The sequence below is a fragment of the Trachurus japonicus genome, chromosome 6, assembly GCF_045865225.1.
Source record: "Trachurus japonicus isolate A0001 chromosome 6, Traja_1.0".
Taxonomy (NCBI): Eukaryota; Metazoa; Chordata; class Actinopteri; order Carangiformes; family Carangidae; genus Trachurus; species Trachurus japonicus.
The window spans coordinates 2,309,923-2,324,956 of NC_140912.1; the positions used below are offsets into that span (position 1 = coordinate 2,309,923).

The following is a 15,034-nucleotide window of genomic DNA, read 5'->3' on the forward strand; positions in this document are numbered from 1 at the left end:
CTCCCTCCATCTATCTTTCCTTCCTTTTTCCCTTCCTTCTTTTCTCCCATTGTTCCCTTTGTCTTTCCTTCCTTCCTTCCTTATATCCCTTTATCCTTCCTTCCTTCCTTCCTAACTTCCCTCCTTCCTTGACCCAGGAGGACAGCAGGAGGGTTAAGCATCATCAAAAACTCATGTTTGATTGTTACTTATTTTGGAATTTAAAAAAAAAATCTACATATCAGCATACAACCGTGGATTCTCCCACACGAGTAAACTGCATAACATCCTCTGACTCTCTGTGGCAGATGTAGGAACACTGATCAGGTCCAGCTGGTTCTGGTTCTGTATCAAGAGGAGAAAAAGCTCTCCGTGACTTTAAAGAGGGTTCATTGTTGGAGCTTCAGTCACAGAGATGCTCATCTGCTGTTTCCATAGTAACTAGAAACTGAAGTGGCATTTGCATTTAGATCTATGGGACAGACGATGATCTTTGTGTGTAAGTGAGATATTTAAGAAGACCAGGGGACAGAGTTCAGAAGAGTAGAAACCTGGTCTGGTCTACAGATATTCTCCACATGTGGGTGAGATCGTATGAAAACAGTACTACACTGTCTGCAGATCATTACAAAGTGGTTATGAGTGATCGCCTACGAGTGAGAATGTCGCGGTACAGCGCTCTCCACCGCCATCATCAAAACACCACATGGGGGGATATGCTAATGAAGATGGGGGGGTCTTGGAGCAGTGAAGCTGCTCTGAAGACATGTTGCGGTGGCCCAACACCATGTGACCACCTGCTGCTATGTTGTTTTTCCTATTATTTGTCACTCATTTGTGTAGTTTACTTTGATTACATGTTCATGCCTCTTCAAATCATCCTCTCTAAATCGTCTTTTCCATCTGGCTGTAACAGATGATACCCAACACCAGAGAGCCAACCAAACTAACCCTGACAGACAAGAAATTGAAATGAAATGAAACTGAACCGAAAAACACAAGAGTAGATCGTGCATTTCATTTTCTCAGATCTTGACAGGACAGAAAATGAATCTGAATATGGAGCATGTTTCACTGACACAGCAGAAAAAAAAAACTAGAGGAGCCACATGTCTTGTCTCAATATTTCTTCAAGACAGTTTTGTAAACAACCATTAATGAAAAACATCACCTACGCATCAATTTTAAAAGCATACCTGAAGCATCTTTAATGGAAAATTGTGTTAGACTGATGATGCAGGATGCAGATCAGCACCAGTGGAGGGAGGATTGAACACAATAGGCCTATGTGTCTATGCACTGATGCAGAGTAAACACAAACATGTTTATTCGTTCCTCCTCCTCTATCCCGATCCCTTCGCTTCCTTGTGACTCTGCATTCAACTCCGTAACACTTCAGTAAGTTCGGCCTTCTCTCCAAACACACGGAGATTGTCAGAATGAGAGTGGACTGAGACAAGCACAACATCATTCATGGTAAAGGCAGGAAGAGCAATCTGACAGAGGACAGCACACGGCATATTCTCCTTCAGTGAATAACAATAATGGGCTGAAACGCTTCGATTACCGTTAATAGCTTTACTGGATGTCCTGCTGCCATGGTTACCTTGATGCCTTCTCTTTCATCTGCCTCACCTGTCTCCTCTCTCCCTCTCAGACCTCTAAGTCCTCTGCTCATATAATATTCATACTCTGGGCTGGTGTCTTCTATAATGGACTTTCGCGCTATTAAGTCAAACCAGTAAAACCATTTTCATTACAGTTGGGTTCGATTTTAATAAATCAGTGTTATTGTATTAATATGTAGTGGATTTGTGAAGCAAAGAGAAACACGTTGGAGGTAATCGGTATGTAGGATGGAACTGAGTTTTTAGCTAACATTTAGAGTTCAGATAATGAAAACATTTTGAGGTCACTCAAAATAGAAAAGTACCTACAATGACTGGAGAAAATGAACACATCCCAAGAACCATGAGGAACTCACTCTACAGTCCCCTCCAAAAGTATTGGAACAGTGAGCCCAACTGATGCTGTTGTGGAAAGGTCTGCTTGAGGTGAGTCAAAAAACAAGACCAATGAAACATCATGCAAAATTATGTATTCTCTATAGAAAGGTATAGAGAAGGTATCTCTATAGAGAGGGACACAACATAGAACCACATGACAGTCTAGTAGGTCAAGGTTGTGCCCACTGAGCAGTGGTTGCATCCCCTTCTTATACTTATACTCCATCATATGACTATGGTTATCTCAATCCCAGTCATAAGATGAGCTCACATAGGTAATTAAACAATCAGGGTGCAATACTCAACAAATGGGTGACCCTAAATGGTATTATGTTAACCCCATTTGTTGCTTAACTTTAGGAATTATACAACAAACAACAACAAAGATTGGTCTCAGAGAAGGTTATACAGGGTTCAACCTTCACCTTAAACAGAAGTTCACCATACCAGTTGGTTAACACTGAACATTCTAACAGACTTTCCCAGAATAGAAATTTCCACCACAATGCAATCAAACTGATGTGGAGATCCCTCATCATGCAGCAAGATAAGGACCCAAAACACACTGCCAAAACAAACAAGCAGTTAATCAGGGGAAGGTGGAAGGTTTTAGACTGTGGCCAAGCCAATCTCCAGACTTAAAGGGATAGTTCACCCAAAATTCAAATTTCACTCATTATCTACTCACCCTCACATTTGGACGGACCAGGAAGAGCAGTGCTGGGAGCTTCTGCTACAAACAAGCTTAAAACATATACTTATTTATTTTTTTTCGGAACAATTTCTCATGTTGGGGCTTCAATACAAGAGGGACATTACAGACGAGCACTATGGAGGTATTTGGATGTTTTTTGGTGTGTCTTTTTGGACGAAGAAAAGTGAGCTCTGTTCGCAACCGTCATATGGACATGCAGTGCTGCACGGAGCCCCGCTGTAACTCAGAGAAGGCACGGAGGACTCTGAAACTTCTCCCAGCCCTTAGTCCACATGAGGGTGAGTAGATAATGAGTTAAATTTGAATTTTGGGTGAACTATCCCTTTAAACGCTGTTGAGCATGAATTTTACCTGTTAAAGAGGAGAGTGAAGGTAGAAACTAAAAGACTAAACTAAACTAAAACTAAAAGAAGCTGAGGTGAAAGCCTGGAAAAGCATCATTAAAATTCAAAAGTCTGGCAATGTCAATGGGTCACAGACTTGATGCAGTTAAAGGATTTGCAACTAAATCCTAAGTATTATTGACTTTAATCTAATGTGATATATTGATCTCTATCTCTAAAGCTGATATATAGTGATCTCTTTTCTCATTTTCATCTTTTGATGCCAAATCCAAATGTTTTCAGTGTACAGCAACAAATAAAGGAATTGACCTCACTGTTACTGCTACTTCTTTTGGAGGTGAACATCATAGATTAGACCAGCAGTCCCATCACACTGCTCTACACAGCTGGATGCTTTCTCTATGGTTTTATGCAGCATGATCTTTCTAGTCAGTTTTAGTTATAGTCTGGTCAGTGTAGTGCATGGTCACTGAGTTTAGACTCCGACCATCTGCTGCAGGGAAAATCAAAGCAAAATCTACAACAACAACAAAATATGGATGATTATCCTCTATGGACATCAGAGATACACAAATCGGTCACACCCTGTTGTTTTCATACACGACGTGTTCTCAATATCTTATGGTCAATATGTAATTATTCTGTAAATTTAGAAACAACTCTTTGTATTTATATCTTTTAGGGGCCTTTTTGAGGAATATTCAAAACCAGCTGTTTCCAACAATTGTGTCTGTAGTTTGTGCTTTATGAGATAGTATAAGAAGCTGATATGAACACAGCTGCCCACTGCTAATCAAGTTCTGATGACACTGATGCACCATATAAATCCCCTCACTGGAACATCTCTCTTTACCTGCTATCACAGCAACAAATCAGCAGTGATCCCCTATGTTTACATCCAATAATAACCACTGATGTGCGGTCTGACACTTCATTACACAGTATTCTGATAAGATAAAACTGAGAATATAACATGTCTGTCTGGTTTCTGTGGGTGTGTGTACTAGAGATACACAATCCATTTTCTTACTGTCATTCCATCCCTCAGAACTGGAAAAAAACATCAATGAATTGAAAGTATGTGTGAGTAAGGGTAAATATATATATATATATATATATATATATATATATATATATATATATTAGGGCTGTCAAACGATTAATTTTTTTAATCGCGATTAATCGCATTTTTTCCATAGTTAACTCGCGATTAATCTCTATTAAAAATATTATATATGGCGCTTTGGACTTTCAACCCTCCAAAGTGTTATAATCTCTAGACAAACAACTTTTAGACCAGACCTAGCAGGCCTACCTAATCATAACACATGATGCATGAAACTCACACAGAATTGAAACAAATTGCATCCAGTGGAAATTGCCCTTTACTTTGCTACGCCTCTGCCTGGCCACGTGCATTTGTTGACAACGACACAACAAAGCCGTCAAAAAATCAATGGATGGAGCTGTGGATATATGTTAGACTGTGTATATTTGTGTAGCAACCAACTTGAAGGTGCCTTACCGCCACCTACTGGACTGGAGGTCCCACACTCCAGTCCTCCAGTCCAGCAGACAGAGGACAAAATGGGCCACGATTAACCGCGATTAAAAAATTTAATCGCGTTAATTTTTTAAATTAATCTAATCGCGATTAACGCGTTAACTCTGACAGCCCTAATATATATATATATATATTACTCTCTAAAGTGACTTGGTGCAGTGTAGATCTGTGTGCACATGGGTCCATTACGAGGCAGTGGGTTCTCAGATCTTCAGTGTTAAAACACAAGTCTGGTGCACACATGAAAGGAAATGATAATGGGTTTTTCTTGCCATGATCATCAAATGATGGTGTTGTAGAATATCCACAGTCCTCTCTCTGTACATAAATATATTCCCGTATCTTACTGTATTTGGTGTTTATTTGAAGCTCTTATAAATCCTCAGCAGTCTCACTTGGTCATGCTTCTACTCTTCCTTTCTTAGTTTGTAGGTAAGAAGTTTAGGTCATAAAAACCTCACGGTGTCATAGCTTGTGTTACATAGTGCCCAGGTTGAACCGCTACTATCCCCACGAGCTGTGGAAATGAAGGTCTAGATACGGATGTAGGGAAAAGCACAAGTTAAAGGGATAGTTCACCCAAAATTCAAATTTCACTCATTATCTACTCACCCTCATGTCGACTAAGAGCTGTGAGAATTTTCAGAGTCCTCCGTGCCTTCTCTGAGTTACGGGCAGGTCCGCGCAGCAGTATTTGTCCATATAATGGTTGTGAATGGATACCACTTTTCTTCGTCCAAAAAGACACACCAAAAAACATCCAAATACCTCCATACTGCTCGTCTGTAATGTCCCTCTTGTATTTAAGCCCTGACATGAGAAATTGTTCCGCCGGTCAGTGCAAATCACGCGAGATTTGCACTGACACAGGAAGAGCAGTGAACTGAGACACTGGGAGCTTCCACTACAAACAAGATTAAAATATAGACTTATTTAATTTTTTTCGGAACAATTTCTCATGTCGGGGCTTCAATACAAGAGGGACATTACAGACGAGCAGTATGGAGGTATTTGGATGTTTTTTGGTGTGTCTTTTTGGACGAAGGAAAGTGGTATCCATTGACAACCATTATATGGACAAATACTGCTGCGCGGACCCCCCCATAACTCAGAGAAGGAACGGAGGACTCTGAAAATTCTCACAGCTCTTAGTTGACATGAGGGTGAGTAGATAATGAGTGAAATTAGAATTTTGGGTGAACTATCCCTTTAAAGTAACCATATCTAGTCTGAGCATGTGTAATTATATGTCTTTTATAATTCAACGAATCATGTCCAAAGCTCAGTCCTCTGTCTTTATGGACTTTTTAATCAATTGTTGTATTGTTTGGGGACTACGGATGTAATTTAGCAGCAGTGCTAAATCCGGTGCATTTACAGTGGGCACTCATGTATTCACTGTCCATTAATATGCACTGTCCCGTCTAAATAAACAAATAAAGTAAGTAAGTCAAGTAAAGTGACCAGTTAGTCCTCACACATACAGGTATATAGACTAGCCTTATGTTCTGTAAGGGATATACAGTGCACACCATGTAGGACTTTTTTTTATTTATTTTTTTTGCTTCTGTGTAACCATATCTGCTGTTTCTCACTCTCTCTGTCAAGCGCACACACACACACACACACACACACACACACACACACACACACTGTGCAGCAGCCTCTTACCTTCACAGCCACCAGCATCTTGTCCTTGGTGGGACTCAGGTTATAACATTCAGCGAGGAAGACCTTGCCGAAGGCTCCCTCCCCAAGCTCTCTCTTCAAAATAATATCTCGCCGTTTAATGTGCTGAACATCTGTGAGAGACAGAGATGGAGCAGAGAGAACATCCATGAGGATCGCTGTTTAAAGTGCCACCACACACACACACATCAGATAACACCCCATCACCCCCCCATCATCCCCAGACACCAGCGCCATATTATTGCGATTGTGATACATATTAAAGAGTGTGCATTCACCTCACTTTGACTCTTGATGTGAGTGTGTGTATGTGTGTAAGAGAGAGAGAGAGAGAGAAGGTGATTGGAGGAGAGTCATCCGTGTGTAAAAGTCCAAGTGTGTGTGTGTGTGTTGACATGTAACTGCTCCCTCTTCCTCAGTGTTAATGACAACATTAACCTGAGCTATTTGTAACATCATTAATTAGCTTGCATGGCATGCACACACACACACACATACACACACACACACACACACACACACACACACACACACACACACACACACACACACACACACACACACACACACACACACACACACCCTGCATCACTAACACTGCACTGTAAGAATACTGTTACATACACACACTTGGGATGTGAAATGAAGGAGCCAGGGAGCCGGCGACCTTCTAATTAGCAGACCTACATCCTAACCCACAGTCTGCACTTATGACTGGAATACTTAATAGAAACTCACAATTTACTGACAAATTGTGTTGTGGCCAAAAACTGTAAATGTTTCTCCTTTGATATAGTAGATTAAAGGTACAGTGTGTAATTAATTTGGTCATTTTGGTATTTTACCAAAGTCTAATCACGATCAGCTTTCTCGTAGCTTAGAATGAGTTGTTTACAAATACATACTGTAGGTGGAATGCGGCAGTTAAAGTGATACGCCAACATTTTTTTTTTTGTGTCTTGCCTCACTCCCGAGTCCATAACAAGCAGATAGACACCATCCTTTCGAGGGAGATAGAGCCCGTATCGCCCGTAATTAGCTTAGCTCAAACGCTGGAAGTGTATAGGTAGTGTTAGCCTGCCTCCACCTAAAGTCATCAGAGACACTCTTCAGCAACTCTAAACGGAAACCGACGGGCCGATCTTCGTCTCAGAGCTGACAAAACTCTCCGGTAAGGCATCTTGAGCGGTCAAATGCCTGTAACGGGACCAGATCGGTCAAAACGGAGGGTTCAAGCAAAAACTGATTATTTTGGTTCAAGCTAGCTACATCGAGGGTAGGTTAGCTTCCTATTTCAAAGTAAAAACACAAATTCTATCGTCATGGTTTTCTGTATGAACTGTAAAGGGCAACAAGTGTTTTATTTTGTGAAAGTAACTGGAAGTGCGTTGGTCACAACGGCTAGCTTGAGTAGCGCCAAATTCGTCCGAACAAAATTGTAAACAGCTGGTATTTAATCAAATTAACGACACACTGCTGATCTAAATGGCTACTTTCTCACCTAAAAATGTTTGAAATGTCGATAAAGTGATATATTTACAGAGATTAGAGCTAAAATGAAATCAGCTTCTGACTGCTGATTTCGGCTCTGGTAGGAGGCAGGCTAACACTACCTATACACTTCCAGTGTTTGAGCTAAGCTAATTACGGGTGATACGGCTCTATCTCCCTTGTTACTGCACGTACAGTCGAAAAGATGGTGTCTATCTGCTTGTCATGGACTTGGGAGTGAGGCAAGACACAGAAAAAAAATGTTGGCATATCACTTTAACGGTTAGTTTGCGAATTTGTTTGTCCTCGGAGGCCACAGCACTTTGTCGACGGGAGGGGTGAGCTCGAGCGCTGCAATCTAGAATCTGAATGCTGGATGTCACGGTTTTCACCCCATTTTACATAGTGGGGCTTTAAAAAGCAAACCAAAACTAAACTAAAGGACAGTCTGGAGCTGCTATGCAGGTCAAAAAACTCAGAGTACTGCATTTTGTGGGGTCGCCACAACTTTGACCTTTGACCTGTGATCATCAAAATCCAATCTTGAGCCTGAAGTAGTCATTTGTGCCAATTTGAAGAAGTTCTGTCAAGTCATTGTTGGGATTAGATGTTGTGTCTGGTGAAATGGGATGGGCGGATGGCAACTCGTCCTCGCTAACAGCATGTCTCTGGCTCAGACTGTTGCTGGCATGGAGGAGTAAAAAGATCAGCTCAGTCACTGTCACTCCCCTCTTGTTAGCCGCACCTTTTCAGTTCAGTGCCTGTCAGCTCCACACAATCAGTGTCATGCACTGCATGGTAGCACTGACCCAGGAGAAGCTGAACAACTGTGGGGAATTGCACTTTATGTCTACACACGCCATATCAGAAAGAGAAATGGCTGCTAATATGATTGGTGCAGGTATTGATGGCAGCACACACACACACACACACACACACACACACTTACACATACACATACACATACACACACACAGTGCTGTCTGAGAGCCAAAACCGCTGAGTCACTATCAAATGCTCAGACACTGGTTGCTACGGAGACTGGGGCCCCAAATACACAACCCAGGCTGACACCAGCCTATAAGATAAAACCTCTGAACACAATGCCATAACTTGAAAAGTAAAAGTCCTATTGACTAAGTGTTGCATGGCTTCAACAGAGACAATCCATTACACATGATCTGTGCATAATTTAGAAGCTATCACTCTGTTTAAACTCCCATCATCCCCCCCTCTGTGCTCAGTTGAGTCTACTTACAAGAGGTCTGAGCCACACTATGGTGTTATTAATAACACATATCAGCTCAAAAACAAAAACAAAAAATCATTTTAAATTAGAAATTAATTCAATATAAATATATAGTACACATAGCCTAATTAATATATGAAGTGACAGGACTCTTCAGACAAGCAGACAAAACATGCATATGAAATCTCCTTAGTAAAACCAGCAGGTGAAACAGTCGATTGATTGTCCTTAGGGTCAAAATAGGCTATTAATATGAGCAACCGTAGAATAAATCAGTGCTTTTTATATGTTCAGCCTTACAAAAATACATATTGGATACATTTTTGTGGAAATTTTCAGTGATGGCACTCTCTTCTTAGGGAATTTGTTTGCATTCATTTTTTTTAAAGTATTTTTGGGCTCTTTGCCTTTATTTGATAGTGGAGATAGACAGGAAAGGGGGAGGGCTGCCCGAAGCGGGATTCGAACCGGGGCCGCCTGCGGGGGCTGCCGCTTTACCCACTGTGCCACGCACCGCCCCATTCATTTTTATTAAATGATTTTGCCATGGTTACTCAAATCATTACCAGTGACTACATCAAGGCGCACTATCACTGATCCAACTGCACATTTTGATAATTTTCCACAAAAATCAATGCTAATAGATGGCGGTCATCCTGGAAACAGCACTGTTGAAGCCAACTCATGTTAACTTATGTGAGGGATTAAACCTGACTAAACCCAAAATGTTTGAACTCAGTTGAGCAACATTTGCACCAGTTTCAATACAACAACATTTGTGACTACACTATCAGCCACTTCAGTCAGCCACCCACCATAGAGCCACTAAGACCATGCACGATGAAATCCTGAGCGCTGCCTTGATAAATACATGTATTATTAAAAATGATCACTATCAGTTAAGAGTCTGGTTCTGTCCCGGCCTTCCTCAGTCCTCATTATCTCTCCTCCAGCTGGATGTTGAATTGTCTCAGCCTCTTCACCGGCTCCCCGTTCACTTCACTACATCCAGACATTTAGCTGACATCACAGACCCTTCTTCTTCTTCACTGATCTCTCACATCTGAAAGCTCCTCCATCCTCTATGTCCCATCATCATGACTGACACAAAGAGACAACCAAACTTCTACAACTGTCTTTTTTTAGTCCGTTGCGAATGCTCATAATTGTGTAATTTGCTCTTTGTTGTTTTCTTGTTTTTGCCAGTAGTCTAATGTTTCTTATGTCCCTCGTGTTTTACTTACTTACTTGTTGGAAGGACTCTGAAAAGTCTCACAGCTCTTAGTCGACATGAGGGTGAGTAGATAATGAGTGAAATTTGAATTTTGGGTGCACTATCCCTTTAATCAACCCTATCTCAGTCTGCAGACAGCTGATTGGTCAAACTGTGTGCTCTTGATAGGTTGGAACAAAAACCTGCAGCCACAGCGGCCCTCTGTGGAATGACTTGTCCATCCCTGTTCTAGATATTGAGGTAAAGATCACAGTTGCATTCGTTTGAACAGGAAAGTGCTATTAGTTGTGAGTTTTTTTTTAAATTACACATTAAAATTGACATATTGACACATGTAATTTAATATGTTATGATCTAATTCAAGTCTTTTGACATTGATCTAACAACCTACATTCAATCAAATATCATCTATTTCTAACCAAGGTGTCCAGCAGAGTGCTTGCTGGCTTCCTTCTATTATCATCACAGCAGCACATGTGGACACACTGAGGAGCTCGAGCTGTAGGCCGTTCTTATTGTGTCAGTGCAAAGTGTGCACCAGTGTCATGCTGGTGAATAAGTGGTTTCACGTGATGCTGAGATGATTTTCTCAACTGCACAGATTTGGCATCCCGATGTGCTCTGTAGTGGGAGGAGAGTCCCTCGGAGCAGATTAACCGCTCAGCACTTTTGTTCCAAAGTATTTCCGTCCCTTTAAATCCTTTGTTCACTGTCCGTGCAGCAACAGCTGTACCCATCATCGTCTTTCTGCATGACTCTGCATGTTTAATTATATTACAAGTGGTGGGTGGCTGCAATTGTCAGCAGGATGTTGCATTTACATCTACCCATCTGTCAGATGCTTTTAACCAAAGTGTCTCTGAGGGACATCAATGAACTGCATTTTTTAAATGAATGAAGAAGATCAGGTGGAGGCGAGCAGGAAAACATCACGCTAAGAGTAGGTTAGACACATCAGGGTGTCAGAGGTGTTAGCAGAGGATGTGCTCTTTGAAGAGATTCCTGAAGATAGAGAGGGTCATCCTGCTCTGATAGACCACCAGAGTCTTTTGTGCAGGTCTGGTGATGACAGACTACTTTCATTAGAGGAGCACAGCGGCTGAGAGGTAAGGCTGAATGACTGAGTTCAAGTGGAGGGAACAGACCCAGAAGTACAAATGACTGAATTTGGGCGACCCAGAGTGGTCAGTGTAAATTGATGAGTAGCAGAGAGACATGAGCTGCTGCATTGTGGACCACCTGCAGTTCTGGAAAAAATTAAGAGACCACTTAATTTTTTTTTTACTTCTTTTTTACTTTAGGTATGTGTTTGAGTAAAATTAACACTTATGTTTTATTCTATTATTCCCAAATTCCAAATTAAGCATTTACAGTATTTGCAGAAAATGACAACTGGTCAAAAAAAAAAAAAAAGATGCACTGTTTTCAGACCTCGGATAATGCGAAGAAAACAAGTTTATAATAATTTTTAAATTATTTTTAAATTATTATTTAAAACAAAGTACATTTTCTGGGTAACACTTTAGGTATTCATAAGATTGACATAACACTGTCATAACCATGACATAACAGCTGTCATAAACATCAATGAATACTTATGACAGCTGTCGTTAAGTGTCATTCGATAAGTTATGTCACTTTTAATGCAAAGTTGACATTGTTTGAGATGTTTTTGTTCTGACAACTTGACATAAAGACAATTTAAACTTATAAAATTTTAAAATTATGTCAAGTTCTCATAACAAGGACATCTCAAATAATGTCAACTTTGCATCAAAAGTGACATAACTTACCAAATGACACTTAACGACAGCTGTCATAGGTATTCATTGATGTTTATGACAGCTGTTATGTCATGGTTATGACAGTTTTATGTCAATCTTATGAATACCTATTCAAGTAAAGTGTTACCATTTTGGGTTCAGAAATCAACATTGGTGGGATAACCCCAATTTTAAATTACAGCAGTGGTTTTTATACTCTTTGGTTCAGGTGATCACCTAATCGGTGCCTCATTAAGCTGAATAACAGCTGCCTTACATGTAGAGATGCTGATTTAAGAAAAAAATCCCTTAATTTTGTCCAGAGCTGTACATGTATGTGCAACATGGTCAGAGAGGGATAGCTGGTCGCCAACATGACATCAGATATCTTATGATCCTTGCTGGAGTGACAGATGATGTGGTAGAGGTTGTTAAACTGCTCCAAATACTAATTTTGAGATGATGAGAAATTACTGAAAAAAATATCTCTCCAACATGAAATGATAAAATAATAGTAATAGTAGAAGCATAAAGGCTGTTGTCTCAATGTGAGCTCTGTGTGAGAAATATGAATCAAATCTTTGTAAAATCAAAATAGGAAGTGGTAAATTCCACTCATGTTTGTGTGTGTGTGTGTGTGTGTGCGTGTACAAGTGAATGGTGTATGAACTCACATGATGAAGATGATGATTGCTTTATGATTACAGACACAAGAGGAAGAAATATTAGAGACAAACACACACACACACACACACACACACACACACACACACACACACACACACACACACACACACACACACAGAGCACCAGTGGAAATATATTGTTGGTAATAATCACACAAGGTGACTCTTGTGATGGATCAGCATTGCCATTGGCAACGGCTCCAGTAGTGTGTGTCTGTGTCTGTGTGTGTGTCTGTGTGCGTGCAGTAAAGACAGACTGTCTGTATGTGTTTGTGTATGCATGTGTATGTGTATGTGTATGTGTATGTGTGTGTGTGTGTATGTGTGTGTGTATATTGTCTCTCTGGGGATTTGCTGAGATTTATGTGGCTGTAAAGGCGAGAAGCGATTTGCCCTGGCGCTGTGGCAGAACACTGTCTGTGTTCAATAGAGACACAGTGAGGGTGGAGAAACTACAGGATTAACAGAGAGAGAGAAGAGAGAGAGAGAAGAGAGAGAGAGAGAGAGAGAGAAAAGAGAGAGAGAGGGAGAGAGAGAGAGAGCAAGAAGCAATCGAAGCACAAAAAGAAAAACAACCAGAACAGAGAGATGGAGATGTGAACACGGGTAACCTCATCTATACAGCTGAGGCAGAAGACTCATGGGAAAAGACATGGTGGAAAATAAACTAAAAAGAACTTCATATCTTTGTTAGAATGACAAGAAGCTGTGTAGCATCCTCAGTCAGTTTAATTTCCAGTAACAAAAACAATCGGCAAGGCCATATCGTCAGGTAATGATGATGATGATCGTCATCATCATCATTAAAGGTACATTGTGTAAGTTCTCCTGTTATCTATTCACGAAAATTTGATTATTTCGTTCAAAAGTCTGTTTTTCATTAATCAGTAATCACCCCCATCAACAAACTGAAGTGTTCCTTTCAGCTCTGAATTAGCCGTTCATATCATTCATATCTACATGGAGCGGGTAAGCTCGGTGCTGGCTGCCATGTGGTGTCGCCATGTTTTTACGTTCAGTGGCAGCGTGACGGTAGGAAACCACGGAAACTCAGCGGAGACACCGGAGCTGTCGGCTTAGGTTGAGGTGGCGTCTGTGAAAAGTCACCGTGGTAACGCAGTGAGGACTGTGAGGACTGCACGTGAATGCTGCATTCAGGTGCAGTCGGAAAAACGGCCGTCGGTAACAAACCAGATATCATTTTAGTCACAGAAGTCCAGAGAAAGCCGGTAAAACGTGGGTCAGGTAAACAATACGACATCGCCATGACAACATATTGTCACGTGTATTGTTTTGCCTCATGTTGACGGACCACTTGTTTACATAGAGGCTTGTTTATGCCGTTACCTGCAGCGGCTGTCGTCTGTCTGCCATCTAAACGATTTCACGTGAATGCAGCATGAAAAATACGACTGAGTTGTTGCAATCTACAACTGCACCGCCAGATGGGAGTAATTCTTACACAATGTACCTTTAAAATGCTCTAAACATGACATCACATGCACAGTGCGGGTGCATCAAGGTGCATACTCACAGGTGGCGGGTTTGTTACAGTTGTGTCCGTGTCTGAAGTACTGTGGGTTCTCGATGACGGGGATCCTGGTCATCCCAATCACCACGGCGTCCTGCCCGGGGTCCAGGGTGCAGGGGCTGATGATCCCGTGGTTCACATGATGAAGGGGGCTGGCAGAGTCTTCCTCACCACTTATCACTGCCACCGGTCCTGGATAGACAGCACAGGAAGTCAGGTTACAACTGATGGGTGATCAACGTTGGAGCAGCTACAGTAGTTAATGCAGCTGGTCGATCAGTCAGTCAGTCGCCTGCACAGTCAGATCCACAGTAAGTCATCCTATGAATGATTCAGTGCAAAGGCTTATGTGTAGTTGGTTTTCTAGTCCATTAATCAGCCAGTCACAGTGGTGGTTCTAGCTTATGTGGTATCCTGGGCAATGTATACAAATCCACCAATAGAGAAACACACTGAAGATAAACCTAATGATCGCCACTGCACATTTAACTCACACATTTTAAAGGGATAGTTCAACATTTTGGCAAATTGGCCCATTGCCATAATCGCTATAGTCATAGCAGTAGGTTTGTTAACTTTAATTGTCGGTGTAAGCTATTTTTAGAACGGTGGAGCGGAGCAGCAGGCTGCTCAGAGCTACGCTACGGAGGCTAAAGGAATTTCTTGGTTTCCCTCATCAAACTCATCAAATACAAAATCCCAAAACTCCAAAACGCTTTCGTGGACAAGTTGTGACCTGCACAATCACCACGATATGAGATAATAACGGAACGTTACAAGACG

The 15,034-nt window shown here is 41.2% G+C and overlaps 1 protein-coding gene across 1 annotated transcript in view; it reads right to left on the bottom strand.

Annotated features, from left to right (window-relative positions):
* LOC146985344 (NT-3 growth factor receptor-like) overlaps window positions 1–15,034 on the bottom strand; it is a 177,749-nt gene that overhangs the window by 23,125 nt on the left and 139,590 nt on the right. The window contains exons 13-14 of the mRNA XM_085778264.1: window positions 14,255–14,443; window positions 6,280–6,410 (exon numbers count right to left, since the gene is read on the bottom strand). Of these exons, the coding sequence (XP_085634390.1) occupies window positions 6,280–6,410; window positions 14,255–14,443 (320 nt within the window). The remainder of the gene's footprint in view (window positions 1–6,279; window positions 6,411–14,254; window positions 14,444–15,034) is intronic.